The sequence below is a fragment of the Molothrus ater genome, chromosome 5 (genome assembly GCF_012460135.2).
Source record: "Molothrus ater isolate BHLD 08-10-18 breed brown headed cowbird chromosome 5, BPBGC_Mater_1.1, whole genome shotgun sequence".
NCBI classification, from domain to species: Eukaryota; Metazoa; Chordata; class Aves; order Passeriformes; family Icteridae; genus Molothrus; species Molothrus ater.
The window spans coordinates 46,895,170-46,915,526 of NC_050482.2; the positions used below are offsets into that span (position 1 = coordinate 46,895,170).

Here is a 20,357-nt window from a genome sequence, read left to right on the forward strand (position 1 = left end):
AAAACTTACTTGTTAGTAGTGATCACAGATCCCATTGTCCTCAGGAGTACTGTGTTTAGTAGTACAGCAGTGGTAACCAGATAAATGGCCCACAGTCAGATTAATCTGCGTTTGAAGTCATGGAAAGGAAGGCAAATGATTCCAGGGAGAAACGAGATGTGAGCAAATTTAAACTCATGACCTTGCCATGTCCTCAGTGTGGTTGAACATTGGTAGGACTTTCACTGGCTGTTGGTGACCCCACTTCTGGATCTTGCTTCAGCAGGAAATTTTTCTATGCCTGTAATTGTTGAATGTCCTCTGCTGCTGAGCTAAAGGGGGCCTCACATCCATGAGGAAGGATTGTAGGTCACTCCTCCATGTAGCTCAGTGAGGAGCCAGCCTAGAGATCATGCCATTAGGCCTAGTGCAGTGAGTACTCCTCTGGGCAAACTTTCATCTGTCTGAGGTCCCTCATTTTGCTGTGGCAGCACTGAAGTTGGCAAGAGAGACAGTCCAGATCATCTGTCCTGAACTGGTTTTTCCATATTCATGTTATTTGGATATAGTTATGAGATCTCAGTGTAGCTTACAGTAAATGGGTTCTAGATTTCCACATGAAGCTATGAAGAAGTAAGTGGGTTCTAGATATTCCACATGAAGAAATTATTATGTATGTGACATCCTTCATCTCTTGTAGCACTCCTGAAAACTTCTTAGACCAAAGTTTCCCCTTTGAGAGAAAGAAAGGTTAGAGAAGCTTGGTTGGTCTTTAACTAGTGTTTCTGCATCTCACAAGATGGTGTTGTGTGTCATTCTAGGTGCCTCTTCGGTATTTACTAGGAATGCTTTATATTAACTTCAGCCCTCTCTGGGATCCTGTAACTGAACTTATAACGTGAGTATATGCAGTTGGATGCCGCAGTCTGTAGTTGTGTCACAGGACATTCCTTTCATTCTTCTGTGAACTGAAGCTGAGGTAAAAAATGTCCAGTTTGGAGAGATTTGTGCATGAGAACCTTCATGTGACATCTTCTGAAATTAATTTGATCTCTCAAATCTCAGCCTGTGTAGACTCTTCAGTTTACTTCCTGATTTTTTTTACTTCAAAGGGAACTTGCAACAAATACAGTCAAATAACATCAGAGTTTCAACAAGAGTTTTTAGTCAGAGGTAGCAGGATTTGATTTATGTTTCACAAATGTTTAAAGGAACAAGAAATCTCTCTGTTTCCTCATCTGCTAACTTTTCTGTCCTTACTGGAAAACCTCTAAATCGTACTAAAGAGTAGGGAAGTCTTAGCATGGTGAAAAAATAAGTGACTTCTTTCAGCATGACTTCATCTTCTTTTTTCCTCCCTTTGTTGTATGATTAAAAAGGATGGGATTTTCCTCTTCAAACCAGTGAATTAATTAAAGAAAAAAATTAAACCAGCTCTTCAAAAGATATGTCCATGGTAATTCTTCCTTTGATTCTATATGATTTGCTGTACAGAAGTCAGTAGAAAGCTTGAGAATATTTTTACTCAATTTTGAGTTCATTTGAAGTCATGGGATACAACCAGATTATTTTAATAACAGTTGACATTTGGGATCCATGAGAAAAGGCAAGGAAGTGCTACAGCTGCATTGTGCAGATGTCCTGTCTCTGGACAGCCACATTAAAGCAGTGATCAAAGCCTTTGATTGTGGTAGTTGATAACTAGCTGAGTGACGCTTGCCTTTTCTTATCTTCCTTCTAATTTCATGCTGTATTCTGCTTTGTTAGTTCTCATGCAAAGGAAATGGAGAATAAACAGTTCTGGAAGGTCCTGTATGAACATTTGGAGAGGGCTGCTAGCTATGCTGGTAAGTCACCTATCCTAAGCATGGTTATCATAGCAACCCAGGTAAATGGTGAATTATATGCCTGTTTTTCAAGTTCCCCAAATTTATGTATGATGGGGGAATTCAGAACCAGTACTGCTGTCATGTCCAGGGCAGGAGTAGAGAGGCTTGTGAGGAAGCTGTGTCTCCTGTCCTAAACACCAAGCAGTAGCTGGAAAAGGCCACCTGCATTACAGGAGGGAGTTGCAGGTTGTTGGAAACCCTGCAGCAGTTTCATCTCTGCTTAAGGCTGGCACTGCTCAGACTGGTCAGGAGCAGTGACAAAACCTGTGTAATGGTGCAGACCATCTTCCTGCTCCGTGGAATTTCTGCACACAGTGTGTGCTCTTGAGGTTTACCTATGGGCATATGCAATCTAATATTTCAATACAGAGTCACAAGTGTGCAGCCATTTGTGAACTTCTCTGTTACTCAGGGGAACTGAGCCCAGTTGAGAAGTGCCAGGGTTGCAAGGCATCCTAGAACACTTTCTGAGCAATGTGTTTCTTTCAGGTCAGTGTTAAATACAGTTGTGTCTAAACAGGTGCATGTCACCAAATGTATTACTTTTGTAATGGGGGATGGATTCCTTGCTATTGGTGATTATGAAGTAACCTGAAAAGATTTTCTTATCTCTTCTGTAGAAATGGAGCTGCAAGATGAATTAGATGAACAGGAGGAGAGCATTGCTGAAACAGAAAGTGAGAAGATGCCAGAAGGAGAGGTGGGGACTGTCTTTCTGGAGCAGCTGAGGAGAAGAACAGATTGCAGTGAACGGCTGGACCACACAAATTACAGGTTCCTACTTTGGAAAGCACTGGATAAGTTTCCGGACAGAGTGGAGCCACGGTCGAGGGAACTTTCCCCACTTCTTTTGAGATTCATTCGGTAAGTAAGATTCATTTTTCAGTTGAGTCGACACATTGCTTTCAATGTATTGCTGAGCTTTAAGAGTGGCTATCCCATTACAGACTTTATTTCTTGAATGCATGGCTGATGACATGTCTGTTTCCAGTAGAGGTAACCTTTTAATTGGAATGTGGATTCTGTTAGAAATGAAGCAGGCTGAAATGAAACTTACAGTAGTAGGTCTCTGCTGCTCATTCATTGACTTGGCATTGTCACTCTCGTTACTCAGTTACAGAGTGATTTCAGTGGAAATGAAGTTCCTCTTTAATGAAAACACACTTTAGTTTGGAATCACAGAATACCAAAGTGTTTTCCCCCAGGATGGGGAAAATACTGATTTTGTTAGAGGCTGATTCAAATTTCTGCCCCTGGAGGGAAAGCAATGGTGTGCTTGCATATGTGTGCACATATCAGACAGTATGATGGACATAATAAGATGTTACAGTAAGAATGGTGAGGTTTTTAGTTGATGTTGTTGCCCTAAAACCTTGAGAAATGTTGTGCTTCTAATTCCTTCCTTCTTTTTTTTAAACACAGAAATGAGTACTACCCAGCAGATTCCTTAGTGGCTCCATCTCAGGATCTCAGAAGGAAAATTAGTGGTACCATAGCAGCAAAACAAATAGTCGCTGAAGAGGTGAATGATGTTGCTATGGAGGAGGAGGAGGAGGAGGAGGAAGAAGAAAAGGAAGAAGGGGAACCAATTAGTATAGGAGTACCAAAAAAGAAAACAAGAAGAGCTGCTGCTAAGTAAGTATTTTTAGTTTTCCCTTTTGCTAGTGCTCTCATGGAAAGGCAGATTCAGCAGCTCACATTGAGATACAAGCTGTGGTTTTGTATATATTATTTTTTCTTCTTTTGCTTGTGCTTCATCATTTCTCAGTGGATTACAAGTCAGAGATTCTGCCTGTACAGTACTAAAAATCCAAACACATTGCCCAGGTTTTATCATTATCGCATTACCTGCTGACCTGTCTGTGGTGTGTTTTACTTTGGGCAAAAAATGTGTAGTATTCTGAAGTTTCCAGAGACTCTTGTACCTGATTTCCCTGGCCTCTCTGTGCATATCTGTTAGTCTTTGAAAACTGTGGGCATTGCCAAAGACTTCAAAAAATTAGATTATTTGTTAAGGTATAGAATATTTGGATTCTGGTATAGAATATTGGTATAGAATATTGGGATTCTGCCATTTCCTGCCCGTTATAAATCTTGTCTTCTTAGGGACCAAGGTTTTTATTTGGTAGTATGAAGCTGCATGTTGCTGAGTGTCATTGTTGCAGTGCTGAATGCATGGAGAAAGTTGCTCTTTGTATGAGTTCTCCCCAGTGATGACCTCTGTCTAATATCCCTTACAAATACAGCTCAAAGAGTTACATTCTGACACTTCTTTTGCAAAGAATCGCCCTTGTAATGACAGAGAACTTCAAAATGTCACCTTATATGTTGGAACAAGACAAGTATACAAGTATTTGATATGTGACCTAAAGTGTCATTTCATCCCAGGTGTCCTATGGGTGTTTCATTTTTTCCCCGGAGTCTGGCTTCTATCTGCAAGTTATCAGCAATTAAAATACAGTGACAGTCCAAGATATTTGGTTGTTTTCCCAGCCTCCATCTCAGAATATCTGTGCAGTGAAGTGGAAACATTAGCACCCGGTAGCTGTAACAAAGGCATGAAAGATTTACCAGGGGTGTGTTAATGAGTTGTGGAGTGACCTCCCTTCCCAGGTCAGGCCTGTGCCAGGGAGGACTCCCTTGTGGGGCTGCACCCTGTGTCCTGGGAAGCATGGCTGAAGCAGGGAGCACCTGCTCCAGGCTCCCTGTGAGGATCCTGGAAGGCATCCTACTCATCCCTTGTCTGTGCCCAGCCATGGAAGAGGGTGGCCCATCTCAAGTGTGTGGAGGTTTCACTGTAAATTAGCAGCTGAATGGGGACAGCTTCTACCAGTCCCACAGCACACATGGTAGAGGAGATCTCATTTATCCTGGTCTTCTCTGTCCCTTTCTGTCACTGACATCTTTCATGAAAAATCCTTCTTAGGATTTTTCCTTGTGAGAAGCTGCAGTTTCAGCAACCAAAAGTAAACAATGGTTATCTGCTGCTGTGGAATGCAACAGGTAGACCCGTGATTGGTCTCCTGTGGATGTTTGGATTTCCTGACCACTCATGGCAGAGCTGGCTCTTGCTCTCTGTCTGAGACACAGATCTTTGTTATTCATTCTTTTCTATTCTTAGCTTAGCTAGCTTCTGAAGAAACCTTTTCCTTTCTATTTCCTTTTAGTATAGTCTTAATGTAACATATATCATAAAATAATAAATCAAGCCTTCTGATCATGGAGTCAACATTCTCATCTCTTCTTCATCCTGAAAACCCTTGTGACCACGGTCACACCTTTCCATGAGGAGGACGTGGGGCAGATATGAGGTGACCCTGCCAGTGCTAGAGGAACTGACTCCCATCTGTCCTTGCAGCCCCAGTACAGTCTGTGGCTGAATGCAGCCCATCACATTGGTAGGAGCAACATGGGCACCAGTTATGGGCAAGTGAATAAACAAAAAGATAAATACAGAGTTTTGGTGTTCTAGGCTGGGTTGGCAGAGAAAAGTAAGCTGCATCCTTAATTTACCCCTTTCTCATGAAAAAACTGAACCTATCCAGTGCTGCTGAAGTAAAGGCGTTCTCTGTGCAGTGAAGTGACAGCTGGAAGGAGCTGCTTAGGGAGCAGGACACTCCTTGAGATGTCTGAAATAGTGCTGAAGACTTGGGATCCTCTTGTGTTGTGTTTTGTTTTCTTTCTTGTTAATGAATTTTAACTTAAGTTCCCTGTTCATTTGTCTCCTGGATCTTTTTAAAAATCATTTCTTTGTTTTGCAGGCAACTAATAGCCCACTTACAAGTTTTCTCAAAATTCTCAAATCCTCGTGCATTGTATCTGGAGCAGAAGTTGAATGCCTTGTATACCCAGGTGAGGCTCTCTGCTTACTTTTAGAAATACTACTAATAAATCAACTCTTTATTTGAGTGCCATGTCTAATACTGAGGAAAGCTGTCATTTTTTGATCTCAGCTGTGACAGCTGAAAAAGGAGCTGTCCTTGAGGGGACTTTCTAACAGGCTTCACTTGAAATGAGCCCCTTAGGCAAAGACCTGCTTAAGATACCTGGCTTAGTTTGCCAGGCACTGGCAAACAGATCTGACAGCTGACAAGTAGTAGTCTTTGGCAAGGTGGAAGAGTGGCTGCAGAGTATATCTGTTTCACTTACACTTCATGCAGGATATGGGGGAGGATTTAGAATACAAAACTTGGGGAAGATCTAAGGAGATCTGTCTTTGTCTATAGTGTTTTGTATACTAAGAGTATGGCCAGTATGTACAAGAGATTATCAAGCATCAAAAAAGGAATTTCTTCTTGAAGAATATTCAATTTGTTTGATTCTAGGGATTTCCCTGAAAGAATTGTCAAAAGTATGACTTCAAAGAGGGATTCTAATTCTTTATTTTACAATCCTTAAAATGTTTTTTTTTTTAATTTTTTAATTTCACAGGGTTGTGTTGGTTCCCAGTTTGTGGATTTGTTCCGGTCATTGGGGATTGCTCTCATTGTTCCTAGTTTGTTTTCTGAGGCTGTGGGTGTTGAAAGCTCCATTCCTTAGTCCCTGAATTTGACAGCCTCTAGTAGACATCCACTCTGTTTCAGTCTATCTCAAAGTATTGCTTAGAAAAACAGTTGATCGATGTGTTTGCTTGCCTGTGTTCTTAGCAAAATATTGGGCAGTCGTGTAAAGGTCAAATCACTGTGGGAAGAACAGCCTGGCACAAGAAGAAAGATTATTTCATCACTTAGTGTTTGCATTTCTGTGTCTTAGTATATGCATTGTGATGGCTGGTGTGTCCATCTGGCATAGGGACGTCATGGCAAAGTGACCTCTGATGACACTTGCTGTGCTATTTAGTAGGAGACTGAAGAACTGATAAAGATGCTGCCTGGGGAAATGATCTGTATTTCTCAACTTCTTTTCCCTGTCCTAATGAATCTCAGAATCACAGAATATGCTGAGTTGGAACAGATCTGTCAGGATCATTGAGTCCAGTTCCTGGCCCTGCACAGGACACCCCAAGAATCAAACCATGTACCTGAGTGCATTGTGCAAACAGTTCTTTAACTCAGGTAGTCTTGGTGCTGTGACCACTCCTTGGTGTTGTTTAGTGCCTAGGTAATGAAGAGTCATCTTCAAGAGAGGTAGAATCTCACTGAGACTTTGCATACCAAGTCTTCCAAGTAGTTTGTGTTTGTCATAGGAAAGAAATACAGATATCTTGGAATGGTTTGGGTAGTCTGCTTTTTAATCCACTCTTCTTAGATACACAGCTGATAACTGGTTTTGATGATGAATGCAAACTCATAGTGGTCCAAAAGACAGCTATAAAAAAACCATAATATTATAACTATCCTATGTAGGTAGGAAGGAAAAGTATATATGAACTGTCAGCAGCCATGCCCCTTTTTATGAGTGGAAGTTGTGCATGTACATCTTGGCTTTATACTGGCAACACATACATTCTGCTTCCATTTGAATAAGTTAGTCCAAAACCTGCTTGAGCCGGTAGCCTTTGGGTTGTTTCACTATTTTCAGTAAGCATTTCTGCCTCCTAGATAGGGACTCATTTTCTTTCTTTTGTTATTTGCAGTTACTGTCTCATCAAGACCAGAATGTGCAGAGAATAGCTCTTGACTGTATAATGACATACAAGCATCCTCATCTACTGCCATACAGGTAAAAGCTTTTATATTATTTTAGCACTGGTGAATTAGCCTGCTAACATATCAGAAGCCTGCTTTGGGGTCAGTTTTATTTGGGGTCCTGTATTTGTTGAAGACATATATGTAAAGTTTAATTTTAGTCAGCTGTATGTTTTGTATCTAAGAGAGGAAATCAGATCTTGAGGTTGATCAGTGTCTCTTTTTTGTTTAGAGAAAAATAGCAACACTTCCAGAATAGTGTCAGTAGCGTTAGTAGTTCCATCATTTTCAAAGATGTCTTTTGTACTGATGATTTATAACCACCCAAAGAAAGTGACAGCATAAAACTGTAGTTTATAGTTAAATAATTTCCTTGGAATACATCCAGGACTTACCTGTCTATATCATTAGCTTGAACTTATTGCTTGTAAAATATTTTTTTAAATAAAAGAGTGAAAAAATAGTACTTTAATATTTTGTATACAGCAAGGATAGATAGGTAGGTAATTAGATGTAGATGCATCTGTGTGTCTATCTGTCTATGTTTATAACCCTACCTGCCCTCAAATAATGTTTATTACTCTCAGGGAGAACTTGCAAAGGCTACTGGAGGACAAGAGCTTTAAAGAAGAGATAGTCCATTTCAGTATTTCTGAGGAGACCACAGTAGTAAAAACAGAGCATCGACCAGATCTCATCCCTGTTCTTATGAGGTGTGTTCTGAAGTGTGAGTTCAAAAGCTTCATGGCGAAGTACCATGAGCAGAGAGATGTAATGCTGCTTCTCATTTTGAATAGTTGGGATAAACCCATTCTTAATGGTATAGTTTAATGACTTAGTTTGTGATATTCTGTATGGTTTTCTTATTAACACATTTATATAATGTGTTATGCAAATGGTGTTTTCTTTAAAAACAGCATTTTGGTACATACTGTTTCTACTAAGGATTACAGAGGACTGTGAGGACATTTCAGTTCATTGAGTGTTGCCAGCTATTTGCAGTGATGTGAATTGTCCTGCAAAGTAACCAGTTTTGTACCTGAAGTTTCCAGCAGAGCTTCCATTGTAGAAGCAGAAGCTGATCTTTCACTAAGATGTTTTTGGGCAATATGCAATAGTTAAGTGGAGAACCTGAAGGGAGAACTTTCATTAGAGAATATTTTTAAACCGAGTTTCTCCTGCAGAATAAGAGGCTGGAAAACAGATAGCTTGCTGAAAGCTAATGCAACCTCTTTTTGGTTTTGGAAGGATTCTCTATGGCAGAATGAGAAACAAAACAGGGAGCAAAACACAGGGCAAGTCTTCAGCAAGCACTCGCATGTCGATCGTTCTGCGATTTCTGGCTGGCTCGCTGCCAGAAGAGATCCGGATGTTCTTGGATCTACTCTTTGAAGCTGTGAAGCAATTCAGTAATGGTAGGTAGGCCATAGAAGCTGGGGGTGTGGTATTTCCTGACTGTAGAGATGTGGGAGGATAAATAGGCTTAGTACTGTTACGTGCTTCAGTTTGTCTCTTAACCAAGCCTTGAAGGGATGAAAGTAAACCCTTGGTAAGGACTGGGTTTCCCCTAAATTTCTCCTTACAAAGCATGATTGCTCTGTTTTACATGTCCAAGGTCAGAAAAACTGAACAACTTGCCACAGCTGTGCAAAAAAGTTGTAGCGGGCCAGGAGTGGGTAGTGGCTGGCATCATAGGCTAGCCTGAGCATCATGGCAGTAAAAAGCTTGTAAAGTGCTCTTATTCTGTAGCAGTGGGAGACATCTAAATATCAGAGAGATGGAGACACAGAGCTGTTCTTATTTAAAAATCTGACTGTGATGATCTGTAATTTAGCGCCAAATTCCACTATTTTTCACTGAAATTATTCTTGGTGGTGGGTGTCTCCATGGTGCTTCCCTAGATAATTTGCTGTTCCTTTGCCTATCACAGGGCCTTGCCAGACTGCAGTCCTTCAAAGTATGTCAGAGCTGGATTTAGCTAAAGTCCTGCCTCTTGGGCGTCAGCATAGCCTCTTCAATGGTCTTGAGGTTGTGTTGAAAAACATGGGACATTTGATCCAGCAATACCTGCCTGAAATTCTACAGATTCTGCTCTGCATGACTGCAGTGGTATCCTGCATCCTTCAGCAAAGAGAGAAGGTACAGTATATGCAAACAATATACAAACATGTAAATTAAGTTTCTTTCTCTCCTCCTCCTCTGAGCTTACACATATAGACAGAGCTTTACTGATTCAGATAAAGATAAGATGAATGCCATGGTGGAGTGAAGCTTAGCAGTTAGAAGTCTGTCAAAATAGAGGCAAGTGGTGTTTGTCTGAAAGTGCTACAGGGCTCAAGCTGTGCAGGCAAAGTTAATGTACTTAGAAAACTGATTTGAACTGTGTTTTTGTTTGAGCTACTGAAGAAAGAGTTGGAGGTGATCTCTGTGCATTGTTCCTATCTGTTTTGTGGAGAGATGGGCATGAGAGATAAATGTTCTGTTGTAAACATGTAACAAGATGGAAGTTGAAATTTGCCGTAAAGATGGAGTTTCTTGGCTGCAAGGATAAAACATTTGAGCAGGGGAAGGAGGGGTTTAAAGTTCCTTCCCTGAAGACATTAGAGCAAAGCTTGTCCATGAGGTGTTTTGTTGCAGTGCTAGACCTCAGGGGAGCTCAGCATTGTGGATGATCACAGTGATTATCTGCCCTTTGTATCTCTTGTCATGGGACACGGGACATGACTACCAGCCGTGCTTTCAGCACACTAGAAGCATCTTCAGCTCTGTATCAGGAGTCATACTAATCCAGTGTTATTATTTGGGTCCTAGCCAGGTATCTGCAGAGCAGTGGAAATGTTTTTTCCCTTGCTGAGCAGTGGCTGTACAAGCAGAAGGGGTCAGGGTGAGGAAAACATCCTGTTAAAGATTGGTTGTACCTGAAGGTAGGGCGTGTTGGTTTATTGCTGCCCTGTGTGCAGGGGGCAGCACAGACATCCCTCAGCTCTAGTCCCGCTACTTGAGGTCTGTTGGCAGCTGCTCAGAAACTGTAACACTGAGCCAGACTTTTCTGTCTTCCTGGTGCAGAGCCTGCTCATGTATTAGGTAGGAAACAACCAAACTGCACAGTCATCATCACTGTGGTGTTGCAAGGTATTAGGAGATGATGGCCTGAGCAAGTGGGAATGAATGTTTCGTCACCATGAGCGTGTTCTTGCCAAGACCCAGCTGTGAGCATTTGAGGTTAGAACTTGCTTTGAAAAAAAATCTATCCAACAAAGCAAGTCCTTGCAATAGGCAGTATCCAGGGTCTCATAGTTGCCTGCAGGCTGGACAGAACCTGATAACTGTCTTAATTTACGAAGAAGATGAGCAAATTTGAGGATGTCAGCATCCCACAGTCTGACTTCAGCAGTGCATTGCATATGCCTGCATGTTTTCAATGAGGACAGGAGACAGGAGTTCTTAAAACTGCTTCATTAACTGCTAGGAAAGCCACATTTTGCCAGAGTTGCTGCAGTAATTCTGTCATGGTTGTGTAATATCAGGATTGACAGTCTGTTGTTTGTCTGAACTTAATTTAGCACTTCATTAGCCATGGGGCTGTTAAAAGCTCAAGGAAGAGTGTGAGAAATCTGTTTATCTTGACTAATAATTAGAAGACATTCTTGGAGTTTGAGAGTAATTTATTGCAGACTGATACTGCCTGGAGAGTTAAACATCAACTTTGACCACTTTAAGACAAGTTATTAATTTACCATTTGTGGATGCTGTAGGACAGAGAGAGAGAAATGCTTACCATTTCTCTCTGTCTGTCCCATGGCATCCACAACCATTTCCTACTGATTGTGTTCACTATTGAGTTTCTTTGTCCTCTCAAAGGCTTGATCTCAGAGAACTCATGGTGATTGGATAGTGGGAAACCCAAAATGACTTCACTTGGAGGTTGCCATTAGCAATAGTATGGTTTGTGCTTTCTTTGGGCTTTCAAACAGTTCATTTGCCACCTGGAAGCTGATTGCACTCCATTGTGCACATTCAGCATAGCTTGGGACGTCCTGTTGCAAGAGCTTGATCAGTTCCTTTTCCACCATCTCCTCTTTGTCTTTTTTACTTGTGATTTTATATTCTTGGATCCACTTGTGGATCATGATATGGGGACCCAAAAGAGCTCCAATATCAGACAGTGGCTTTCATCTGCTCTCATGTGGCTTTGTTGTTTCTGAGGCTGAAGTTCATTACCTCTGCACTGTGGAGCTACTTCTTGTGCTCGTGCTGTGAGCTGCATTGCACAGTATGGAAATAATTTAGGTTACTCAGGTCAAGACTTCTCTCAGGGAGGAGAGTCAGAATGCAGCTCTGCGTGAATTCCCTTACTGAAATGTTTTCCCAAAGAAAGGCTATGGAACATAGCCACTAAATGGGTACAGGAAGCACCTTCCTGTAACCAAATTGCTATAGCCCCCACCCTACTCCACTGGAAGACATAATTCACATTCTTTCCTTCTCTGTTCCTCCCCCCTTCTCTTCATCTGTTGATTTCTTCCCAGAAGATCTCAGTGTACAAAGTACAACTTCACTTTGAAGAGGTGATTTCGGTCCTTTCAAGTGTAAAACAGAATTGTTTAAGTGTCAGAGTTGGAAATCTAATTAATTGCAGTGCAGCTTTCTGCATTGCATCCAAAAGGGGCAGATGCTACGGGGTTAAACCTATCAGCATGGATTTTTTATGACCTGAAGGAGTCCTCTGTAACTGCCTCAATGCAGGAACAGGCAGGCCCCTTCTAGAAACATTTAGGTCAGCTCTGAGGTATACATTGCTACTGTGAACAAGTTACAAGAGAAAACAGAAGTTTCTCTAAAGAATGTGTCTGGATGTGGTCAGTCAATTGCTGGATTTAATTTCAGAGCAAGTTGTTGGTAGTTGTTCTGCCAAGGTCTTACTGGCTTGGGTTTTTTGTTGGTTTTCATTACAGGTCCAACCTAGGTTGATTAATCCACTGAAGAATTTGAGACGTCTTGGTCTCAAGCTTGTGGCAGAGTTTTTTTCTGATTATGAGACCTACAGCTTTAGTGTGGAAGAGATCGATGCAGTTTTCCATGCTGTGGTGTGGCCTCAGGTAAGTATTTCTTGTTTTTCCAAATAACTTGTTTGAAACATGCACCATGCAGAAAACTCCAGCTGTACTGCAGTCCATCATGTCAGCTCTGTCCATCGCTAGATTGGATGTGGCCTTGGACAGATTGTGGCATCCCAGTGTGTCTGTGCAAGGCCAGTGTCTTGGCTCTTCTCTGATTAGTCCTGGAATAATCAAGTCACAGATTAAAGTACAAATTAATTCATCTGAATAAAATGGATGCTATTTCCTTGTTCTTTAACCACAGAAGCAGAGTTCTTCCCTAGCTGCTTCAAGGAAGCTAAATAATACGAGTCTTTTCTAGATGTACTTTGCTACTTTTCTGTGTGACAGCTGTTGGGTAGGGGACTGCAGAAGCAGATGCTGCTGCAGGAAAGGAAGGACCCAGGAGGGTCTGTCAGTGGGCTAAGTGGTCTTGAGCCTGCCTGCGAAGAGTTCCATGTGAGTACAGTGACAAAGCACAGGCATGTGGCTTTTATCAGAGAAATTCAGATCACCTCTGAGCTTGGAAAATGCACTGCTGTGAGATGGAGAGAGAACACAGGATTTAAAATTAAATTATATTGTCTTTGTCAGTGCAGTGTCTCTGAGGTTGTCAGGGAGTGCCTGTACCAGCTGCTGGGTTGTCTCTGCTCTAAAAGCAAGTTGTGTCCATGAAAAGGTTAACTGAGTTAGAGGGGCTGACTGCAAGCATGCTCTTCAGTAGAGGCTTTTAAGGTATCCAAATGCCCAACTTCCCTGCAGCAGAAAAGCCTGTTAAAGAGCACTGGTCTAGTCTGTGAAACCACAGAGCTGCTTCTCTAGACATTGTGTTTGTTTACTCCTACACTGTTTCTCTGCTCTACCAGTAATACTATGTGATGTATAGTATGGTTGTGTGGACAAACAGTAGATGAAAAGTACCAGGCAGTGCATATAGCTCTGTTTTGCACTGGGCTGGGCAACAGGGAAGTGCATGTTCCTGGTTTGTCCATGGAGTCTTCTTACAGCTGAGGTGCTCCGTGGGAAAAGCAGTGGACATTTATTGCAGTTCCAGAGCAGTTCAGGCTATTGCAGTTCCAGGCACTTAAAGCTTTCACAGAGCACAGTGTTTGCAAATTCTGAGTAACTCTGAACAAGATGTACTTTTGTTACTAAATAGTTAGAATGCCTCTTGTCCTTACATATGTCAGGAAGATAGATGGTTTTGAAGCTTGGATGGTAGTATGATCCAGAAGCTCCCTCTGGAGTATTTTCTGGTGAACTTCATGAAGATTTGGTTTTGGCAAAAGAATCGTTTTGACTTGTGTGCTTTCCTTTTTTAAAACTACAGAACTGAGGTGTGTAAAACTGATGGAGAGGGCAAATTGGTTTAAGCCTGTTGAACCTGCAATTGGAGTTTGCTGTTGTTCATAGCCCAGGATTTTGCTGCAGAGACTTGTTAGCAGCAACACAACCCCAACACAGTTGGGGTTGTTTTGGACACAGAACCCTGTTAGGAGATCCCATTCAAGGGAAGCAATATGATGTTCCAGCCTCTCCAGTGTGGAGATACAGACCAGGTGCTGCAGTCAGGGCATAGGAGGTGGGAGAGGAGTGAGTTTTGGGTGCTGTGCTTGAGATTTCCTAGGTATATCTGGGAGAGTTTGCTAAGTCTCTGTGGCAAATGTGAGGTGTTGTGGGAATCTAGTTTCAAGGGAAGGCAAAAATGGTAGCTGGAATATTGTATAAACAGGAGTGAAATTATCTAAGAGTCATTTGACAAATATTGAGAAGTTGGAAAATTACCTTATAAAAGGTTGAAATTACTTTATAAAAAAGGTAAACTGTAGAATATGAGGTCTTTGTTGGAGAGGACGTTTTCAAGTGGCTTTACTTACTTGTGTTGCATTGGTATCTGATTTTTCTCTCCTTTAGGTCTGCAGATTGGCTTCAGAGAGTCAGTATTCTCCAACTTTTCTGCTCAAACTCATTCACACCTGGAGTAAGAACCCCAGGTAAGTGTTCTTTGGCAAAGAAGCCTAAGTACTTCGGAATACAGAAAACACAAAGAAGAAGGAGCACACTAACAGGCTGTGAATAATTGTGTCCAAACCCATATTTTCTTTTTCCATTAGGCTCTTATTCTTTTGATAGCAGTCAAAGCAGCTGGGAAAGCTTTCCAATTTATGCAAGAACTCACTTTTATAATAGGCTACTTTTTCTGTGTATTAATAACTAAGCAAATATGCAGCCCAAACTCAACTCACAGGTGAGGAGGAGGTCTGATTTCTTAGGGATATGTTTGTCTTGACCAATGACTTCTTAGTCTTGTGAGATGGGAAGTCAGTTTTACAATATATAATTTCGTTCATATTTTTAGAGTCTCTATTTCTTTCTATTTTATGAAGGAGTATGGGCAAGTTCAGCACAGAATCTGTGACTGAGAATCTGTTACTGAAAGTTGTAAAAGAGCTTTTTTTGATTGTGAGAAGTTCCAACTCAACTGTCTTGAGTGATTTTTGCCTCTTCCTCAGACTCACTGTTTTTCCTTTGCTAAAGTACCAGGTGTTTCTTTTGAGACACTTCATTGGTAGGCATGAAGACCTTATGCACAAACTTCTGTTAAAAATTATGTTGCATCACTAGGTTAGGAGCAGACTAAGAGGAGACTCAGGCTGTGGAGAAAGGGTTAGAAAAGAGACTTGATAACCTCTCAACCTCCATTCATTGTATTTTTGATGATGCTCTTCTGGTTTTTGTGCACTTTTTTCTTGGTTGAAGTGGAAGACAGTCATTATTTTTGTGTGACTTCTCACACAGAATAATTGTAAGCTGAAAATTCTGAACCTGATTTTCAGTGAACCTTTTTATAATCTTTCTCTTAGGTATTTCCCTTTGCTGGCCAAGCAGCAGCCAGATCATCCAGAGAGTGATATACTGACAAATGTTTTTGCTGTGCTGTCAGCCAAGAATCTGTCTGAGGCCACATCCAGCCTTGTGATGGACATTGCTGATAGCCTTCTCAACAGCCCAGATTTTGAACCCACGGAGCAGGTTTCCAGTTTGAGCGTGACTGACTGTGTTGTCATGGCCACTGGAGACATGACAGAAGGTATGCCTGCCTGAGAGTTCTCAGAGACCTGTTGGGTGCTTTAGATGGAGGTGTTAGATTATGGTGAGGCTGTCTCAGAATACTGGGGAAGAGGACCTCCTGGCAGAGATGGAAACATCAAGGTACAAACTTGTCTTGTGCTCAAGAACTGTAAAGTCCTGCTTGCTTGATGACTGATGAAGTCCACGTTTGAGTGTCAGGATCCTGAGCACAGAGAGATTCCTTATGAAGGAATGTTGACCTGTTCTGTCTGTGAAGCTTTGACTGATACAAGTTCAAGAACTGCATTGCTGACTTGGCTCTGTGCCTAACACCAGGTTTTATATAAAGGCCCCATTCCTGTATGCACATGATCCTGTATCACTTTTATGTTTAGTCTGTGCTCCCTGACTGGAAAGACCTGGCGTCTTTGAGAGTTAGTAGACAGAACAGTAGTGTGCTGTGTTTGATGCTGTGGAGACAGCATCACTGTGCTGCTTTCACCTGCAACACTCAAAGCTACTGGAAAGGAGCATGTGCCCTTGTTATGGCAGCTTTCATTTTACACAAGAGGTCAGTGGTGGAATAAAGAAAACCACATCTACAAATGTTCCAGTCATTTTAGATGTTGATACTGTTGAGGAATGTCCTTGGTACTTTCTAATAAGCCTACGCTTACAAGGGCTGTTACTGAAATCTGTGAGGAGAGTGGTTTGTGCTTTCTTTGATCCGATCTCAGACATGTTAGACCTGGTCTCAGCAAGTGCTGGTGCTTCTTCCCAGCCACCAGCTGCCCTGCATGTTCATAGCTCCCATTTACTAATGAAACCTCCCTTATCCTAATTTCCCCTTAGTATAGTGTTGGATCTCCCTTCTGTTTCTTGCAGCAGAGTTTATTGGGTGTTGCTAACTGTTGTATCTCTTACAGAACCCCTCAGCCTAGGTTGCCAGTTGGTCCTGCCTCATGTTCCTACCATACTTCAGTACTTCAGCAAAACAATGTTAAATGTGGAGAAGGTGAAAAAGAAGAAGTACAGAGCTCAAGTCAGCAAAGAGCTGAGTATACTTTCCAAGTAAGTGATTCTTAGAGCCTGAAATAGTTAAAAAGCTGGAAGGAGGGAGGAAGAAAGAGGCTTATTGTAATAGTTTCCAAATTAAAAAACACTGTGTCTCAACTTTTTAAAATCTGTTGTAAATACCTGGATCTGTCATTGACCTTGTTATTTGCTGGTTATTGAGGTGATAAGTTTTCAGAAGTTGATTCTAGCTGGTTTTGTTGCTGGTACTCAAACCTAGTATCTCTTGAGGTTAGAAAAAGGTGCAGAAATGCCTGCAGTCATGTGGAGCTGAATGCTTAGGCTGGGACTGTGAATTTGGTAGGCACGCTCTGTTAGCCTGGATAGGCTGACAAAGCCTTGTGAAATGACACTAGTGCTGACAGACTTCTTTGCTCTGTACTGGTGATTGAAATGATATAAAAGAGTAAATTACCTTGTCCAATTTTGCAGGATCAGCAAATTCATACAAGAAAAGAGCCAGAATTCAGTGCTTGTGAGCCTTCTCATTCCTTTCCTTTATCAGACTAACATGGAGCAGGTAGGTAAAAATTATTTCCCCGCCCCTACTTAACATATGATTTTATTTTAATCGAGTATATTTGTTTGTTTAAAAGTCATATACATGCCATTTCTCATTATCAGCCTGCAATCAAGTCTTCACATGTTTGTAGTCTGTTCAGAATGCAGTGCCAATGTGTGTAGATGTGCACTACTCACCCAGAGGTGCCAGTGTCCAGACTGATTCTGTTCCCCCTTGTCATGGGGAAGGTCTGCTGAAGTTATTTTACTTTCAGTCTTTACTTTCTTTCTCAATGTAGTCAATCCACCAAATTGCTTGCAGTGTTTGAAATAATTGCTCTTCTTCAGTGTGTATTTTATGCACCCCAAAGCCACAGGGTCTGGATTGCAATGTTCATATGTGGTTGAGTATGTGGTGTGTGTGATGTACTGGAGAGTGCTGCATTAGTCTGCTGCTTTATGAAAGGCAAACTGTATACAGTAATATTTTGGGGTTTAAATCTGTGAAATATTAGGCCACCACATGTGATTGCTGTTGAGGGAGTTCGTACAAGACTTTACTGCGCAGTGGCCGGGCCCCCTCACTGGAGATACTCAAGAAGTGTCTGGATGCAATCCTGTGCCAAGTGCTCTGGGATGACCTTCCTTGAGCAGGGAGGCTGGACTAAATTCACCCCTATGGTCCTTTCCAAGCTGACCTATTGTGTGAAGTATATGGTGCTGTTAATGTTCACCTCTGGTGAACAAGAAAAATTGCTTTTTAAAGCTCTATTAGTTCTCCTGACCTTTGAGTCATGAGGAAAGACACATAAAAGAAGTCTTTATCGTGCTGACAGTCATCTCTTAACACTGTATTGTTTCTAATTGAGAGGCTGCAAGTACTTCTGAGAGATTTGATGATTGCATTGTGTCCTTCTAATTCTTTGTTCTCGTTCAGTATCTCTGATCTGAATGAAGTACAGCAATGTGCACTTCGTGTCTTGAAATATGTCCCAAGGAAATGAAATAATCTTGTGAGGTCTCAGTACTTATTGAGAGTCATGTGTCTCTTTCAGGGTACACAAATTGACATTCTGGAGACGGTGCAGAACTTGCTGAGGCATTGCTCAAACCCTACAAGCTTTCTCAAACCACTGGCAAAGCTTTTTTCTGTCATCCAGAACAAACTGTCTCGAAATAAGTTGTGCTTGGTATTTCAGGTATTGCATTTCTACATCTTTCTATGCCTTTTTAAAATTTGTTCTAAGAGATCAAGAACAAAATAATAGGAGTATTTATTTTTGTGCATGACTTTAAAAACCTTTCTACTCTACTTCTTGTGTGAAGTGAAAATAACAGAATTCTATGTGATAGAAATTAATGAGCTGCACAAAGATTTTTAAAAGTTTTGGCTTGCAGCCTGGTTGATGTGAGCCAGGGGTCTTTAGTGTAAGAGAAGCCTAGCAAAGCACTTAAACTGCAACAAATCCTGCATGTTGATGAAATAAGAATGCATTTCAGTATCCTGAAGACAATTTTTATTTGTATTCTTCTCTCACAGTTTATAGTAGGATGTTCTGTATTACTTTGAAGTGACTTACATAAATTCTTAGCAGTAGAACACGAAACGTACAGTGTAGATATTTGGAAACTTAGGACTTAAAACACATATCCTCCAACTTACATGAGAAAGTCTCTTACAGGTTCTAACAGGAGAAAGGCTAATGCTGCTGCTTTATTTATTTTTTGTCTCAAGTGGTAAAGTCTTGAGTTATCCAAATTTTTAACAACTATAAAAGTTAACTGAATTTTTATGTTTTTTAGACATTATCTGACTTGGATGCTAAGTTGAAGTATATTACTGATGTTGTTAAGGTATGCACAGTTTCTCTCTCTGCTCCCTTTTTCCCCCCAATGATATGATCACATTTCTATCATTTTTCATTAATGACTTGTTGCTCTGTCTTAGCTGAATGCCTTTGATCAGCGACATCTGGATGATATCGACTTCGATGTGCGTCTGTCAGCATTTCAGTCAATCACAGCCCACATCAAGGAAATGCAGACAGTGGATACTGACTTCCTCATCCCTGTTATGCACAACTGCTTCTACACCATCCAGGTTGGCTGAATGTTCCTTCCCTTGCTATATGCACCATGTGTCCCTGATGAATCTAACTTTCAACTTACTTCCATTGCTGTTTTTTGGCACCACATAACATTCAGAAAGTATCTTTAGGTATTCTTACAAACATGTTTTTGAAGTTTTGTCTGTTTACCTTTTCATCTGTGTGTCCCAAAAGGCAAATACAGTGCAGCACAACTTTCTGTTAGTGAGCCCCACAAATGTTTGGTCATTTGTACTGGATAAAAGGCACATTACAGGCTTGAAAGGCTGATTTTCTGTTTGTTGCAGCATGTTCTGGTTGTGTGGATCTGCTGGTAAATGTAAAAGGTTTTTTCCTGATGGGTAGTTTGGGCATTAATTTGGGACTAGAACTTCTATAGGAAAGCTCTCAAGAATTTCTGAGTCTCTACAGGACTCGCTATGTTGTGTCCAGTGGTGCTGTGTCCAGTGGTTCTGTCCCAGCTTTTGGGTAGAGAAAGGTGTCACAGCCAGACTCATGTGGTGCCATTTCTTCATCCACTCAGCTCGGGGATATGGCTCTCAGTGACAACGCAAGCCTTTGCTTGACCAGTCTCATCCACCGACTGGCAGAGATCAGCCACACAGAAGATGAGTACAAGGAGCTAATCCAGCACACTCTCCTGGAGTCTGTGAGAAGGGGTCTGAAGAGTAAGACTGAGGTAAGGCAGTGGTATCTGATCACACATTTCCAGCTGTCTTCATGAGATGTTTTTGGGTGAGTTCTCAAAGTCCTCTACTGGGATAAGAAGTGCAGGTACCCACTGTAAACTTACCCTTAATTTGAAACCTTATAAAATTCTAAAAGATTATAGAAATTAACTGTGTTTCTCTGCTGTTGTTCAGCTTTTCTTAGTTGAAACTCGTTTTTTGGAAGGGAGGCTTTAATTTATATGCAGGCCATAATGGGTGCATTTGTTGTTACCAAGAATTAGGACGTTTGACTGAAACACTTGTTAATGACAGCACTGCTGTTCTCAGGAGTGTGTAG

At 41.3% G+C, this 20,357-nt stretch overlaps 1 protein-coding gene across 1 annotated transcript in view; it reads left to right on the forward strand.

Moving 5' to 3' along the window:
- UTP20 (UTP20 small subunit processome component) overlaps nt 1-20,357 on the forward strand; it is a 63,132-nt gene that overhangs the window by 21,239 nt on the left and 21,536 nt on the right. The window contains 18 exon segments of the mRNA XM_036400484.1: nt 801-877; nt 1,747-1,826; nt 2,489-2,732; nt 3,291-3,503; nt 5,630-5,720; nt 7,444-7,529; nt 8,083-8,208; nt 8,744-8,910; nt 9,426-9,634; nt 12,451-12,594; nt 14,509-14,588; nt 15,459-15,685; nt 16,593-16,737; nt 17,173-17,260; nt 18,297-18,440; nt 19,045-19,095; nt 19,190-19,342; nt 19,873-20,028. Coding sequence (XP_036256377.1) covers nt 801-877; nt 1,747-1,826; nt 2,489-2,732; nt 3,291-3,503; nt 5,630-5,720; nt 7,444-7,529; nt 8,083-8,208; nt 8,744-8,910; nt 9,426-9,634; nt 12,451-12,594; nt 14,509-14,588; nt 15,459-15,685; nt 16,593-16,737; nt 17,173-17,260; nt 18,297-18,440; nt 19,045-19,095; nt 19,190-19,342; nt 19,873-20,028 — 2,481 coding nt within the window.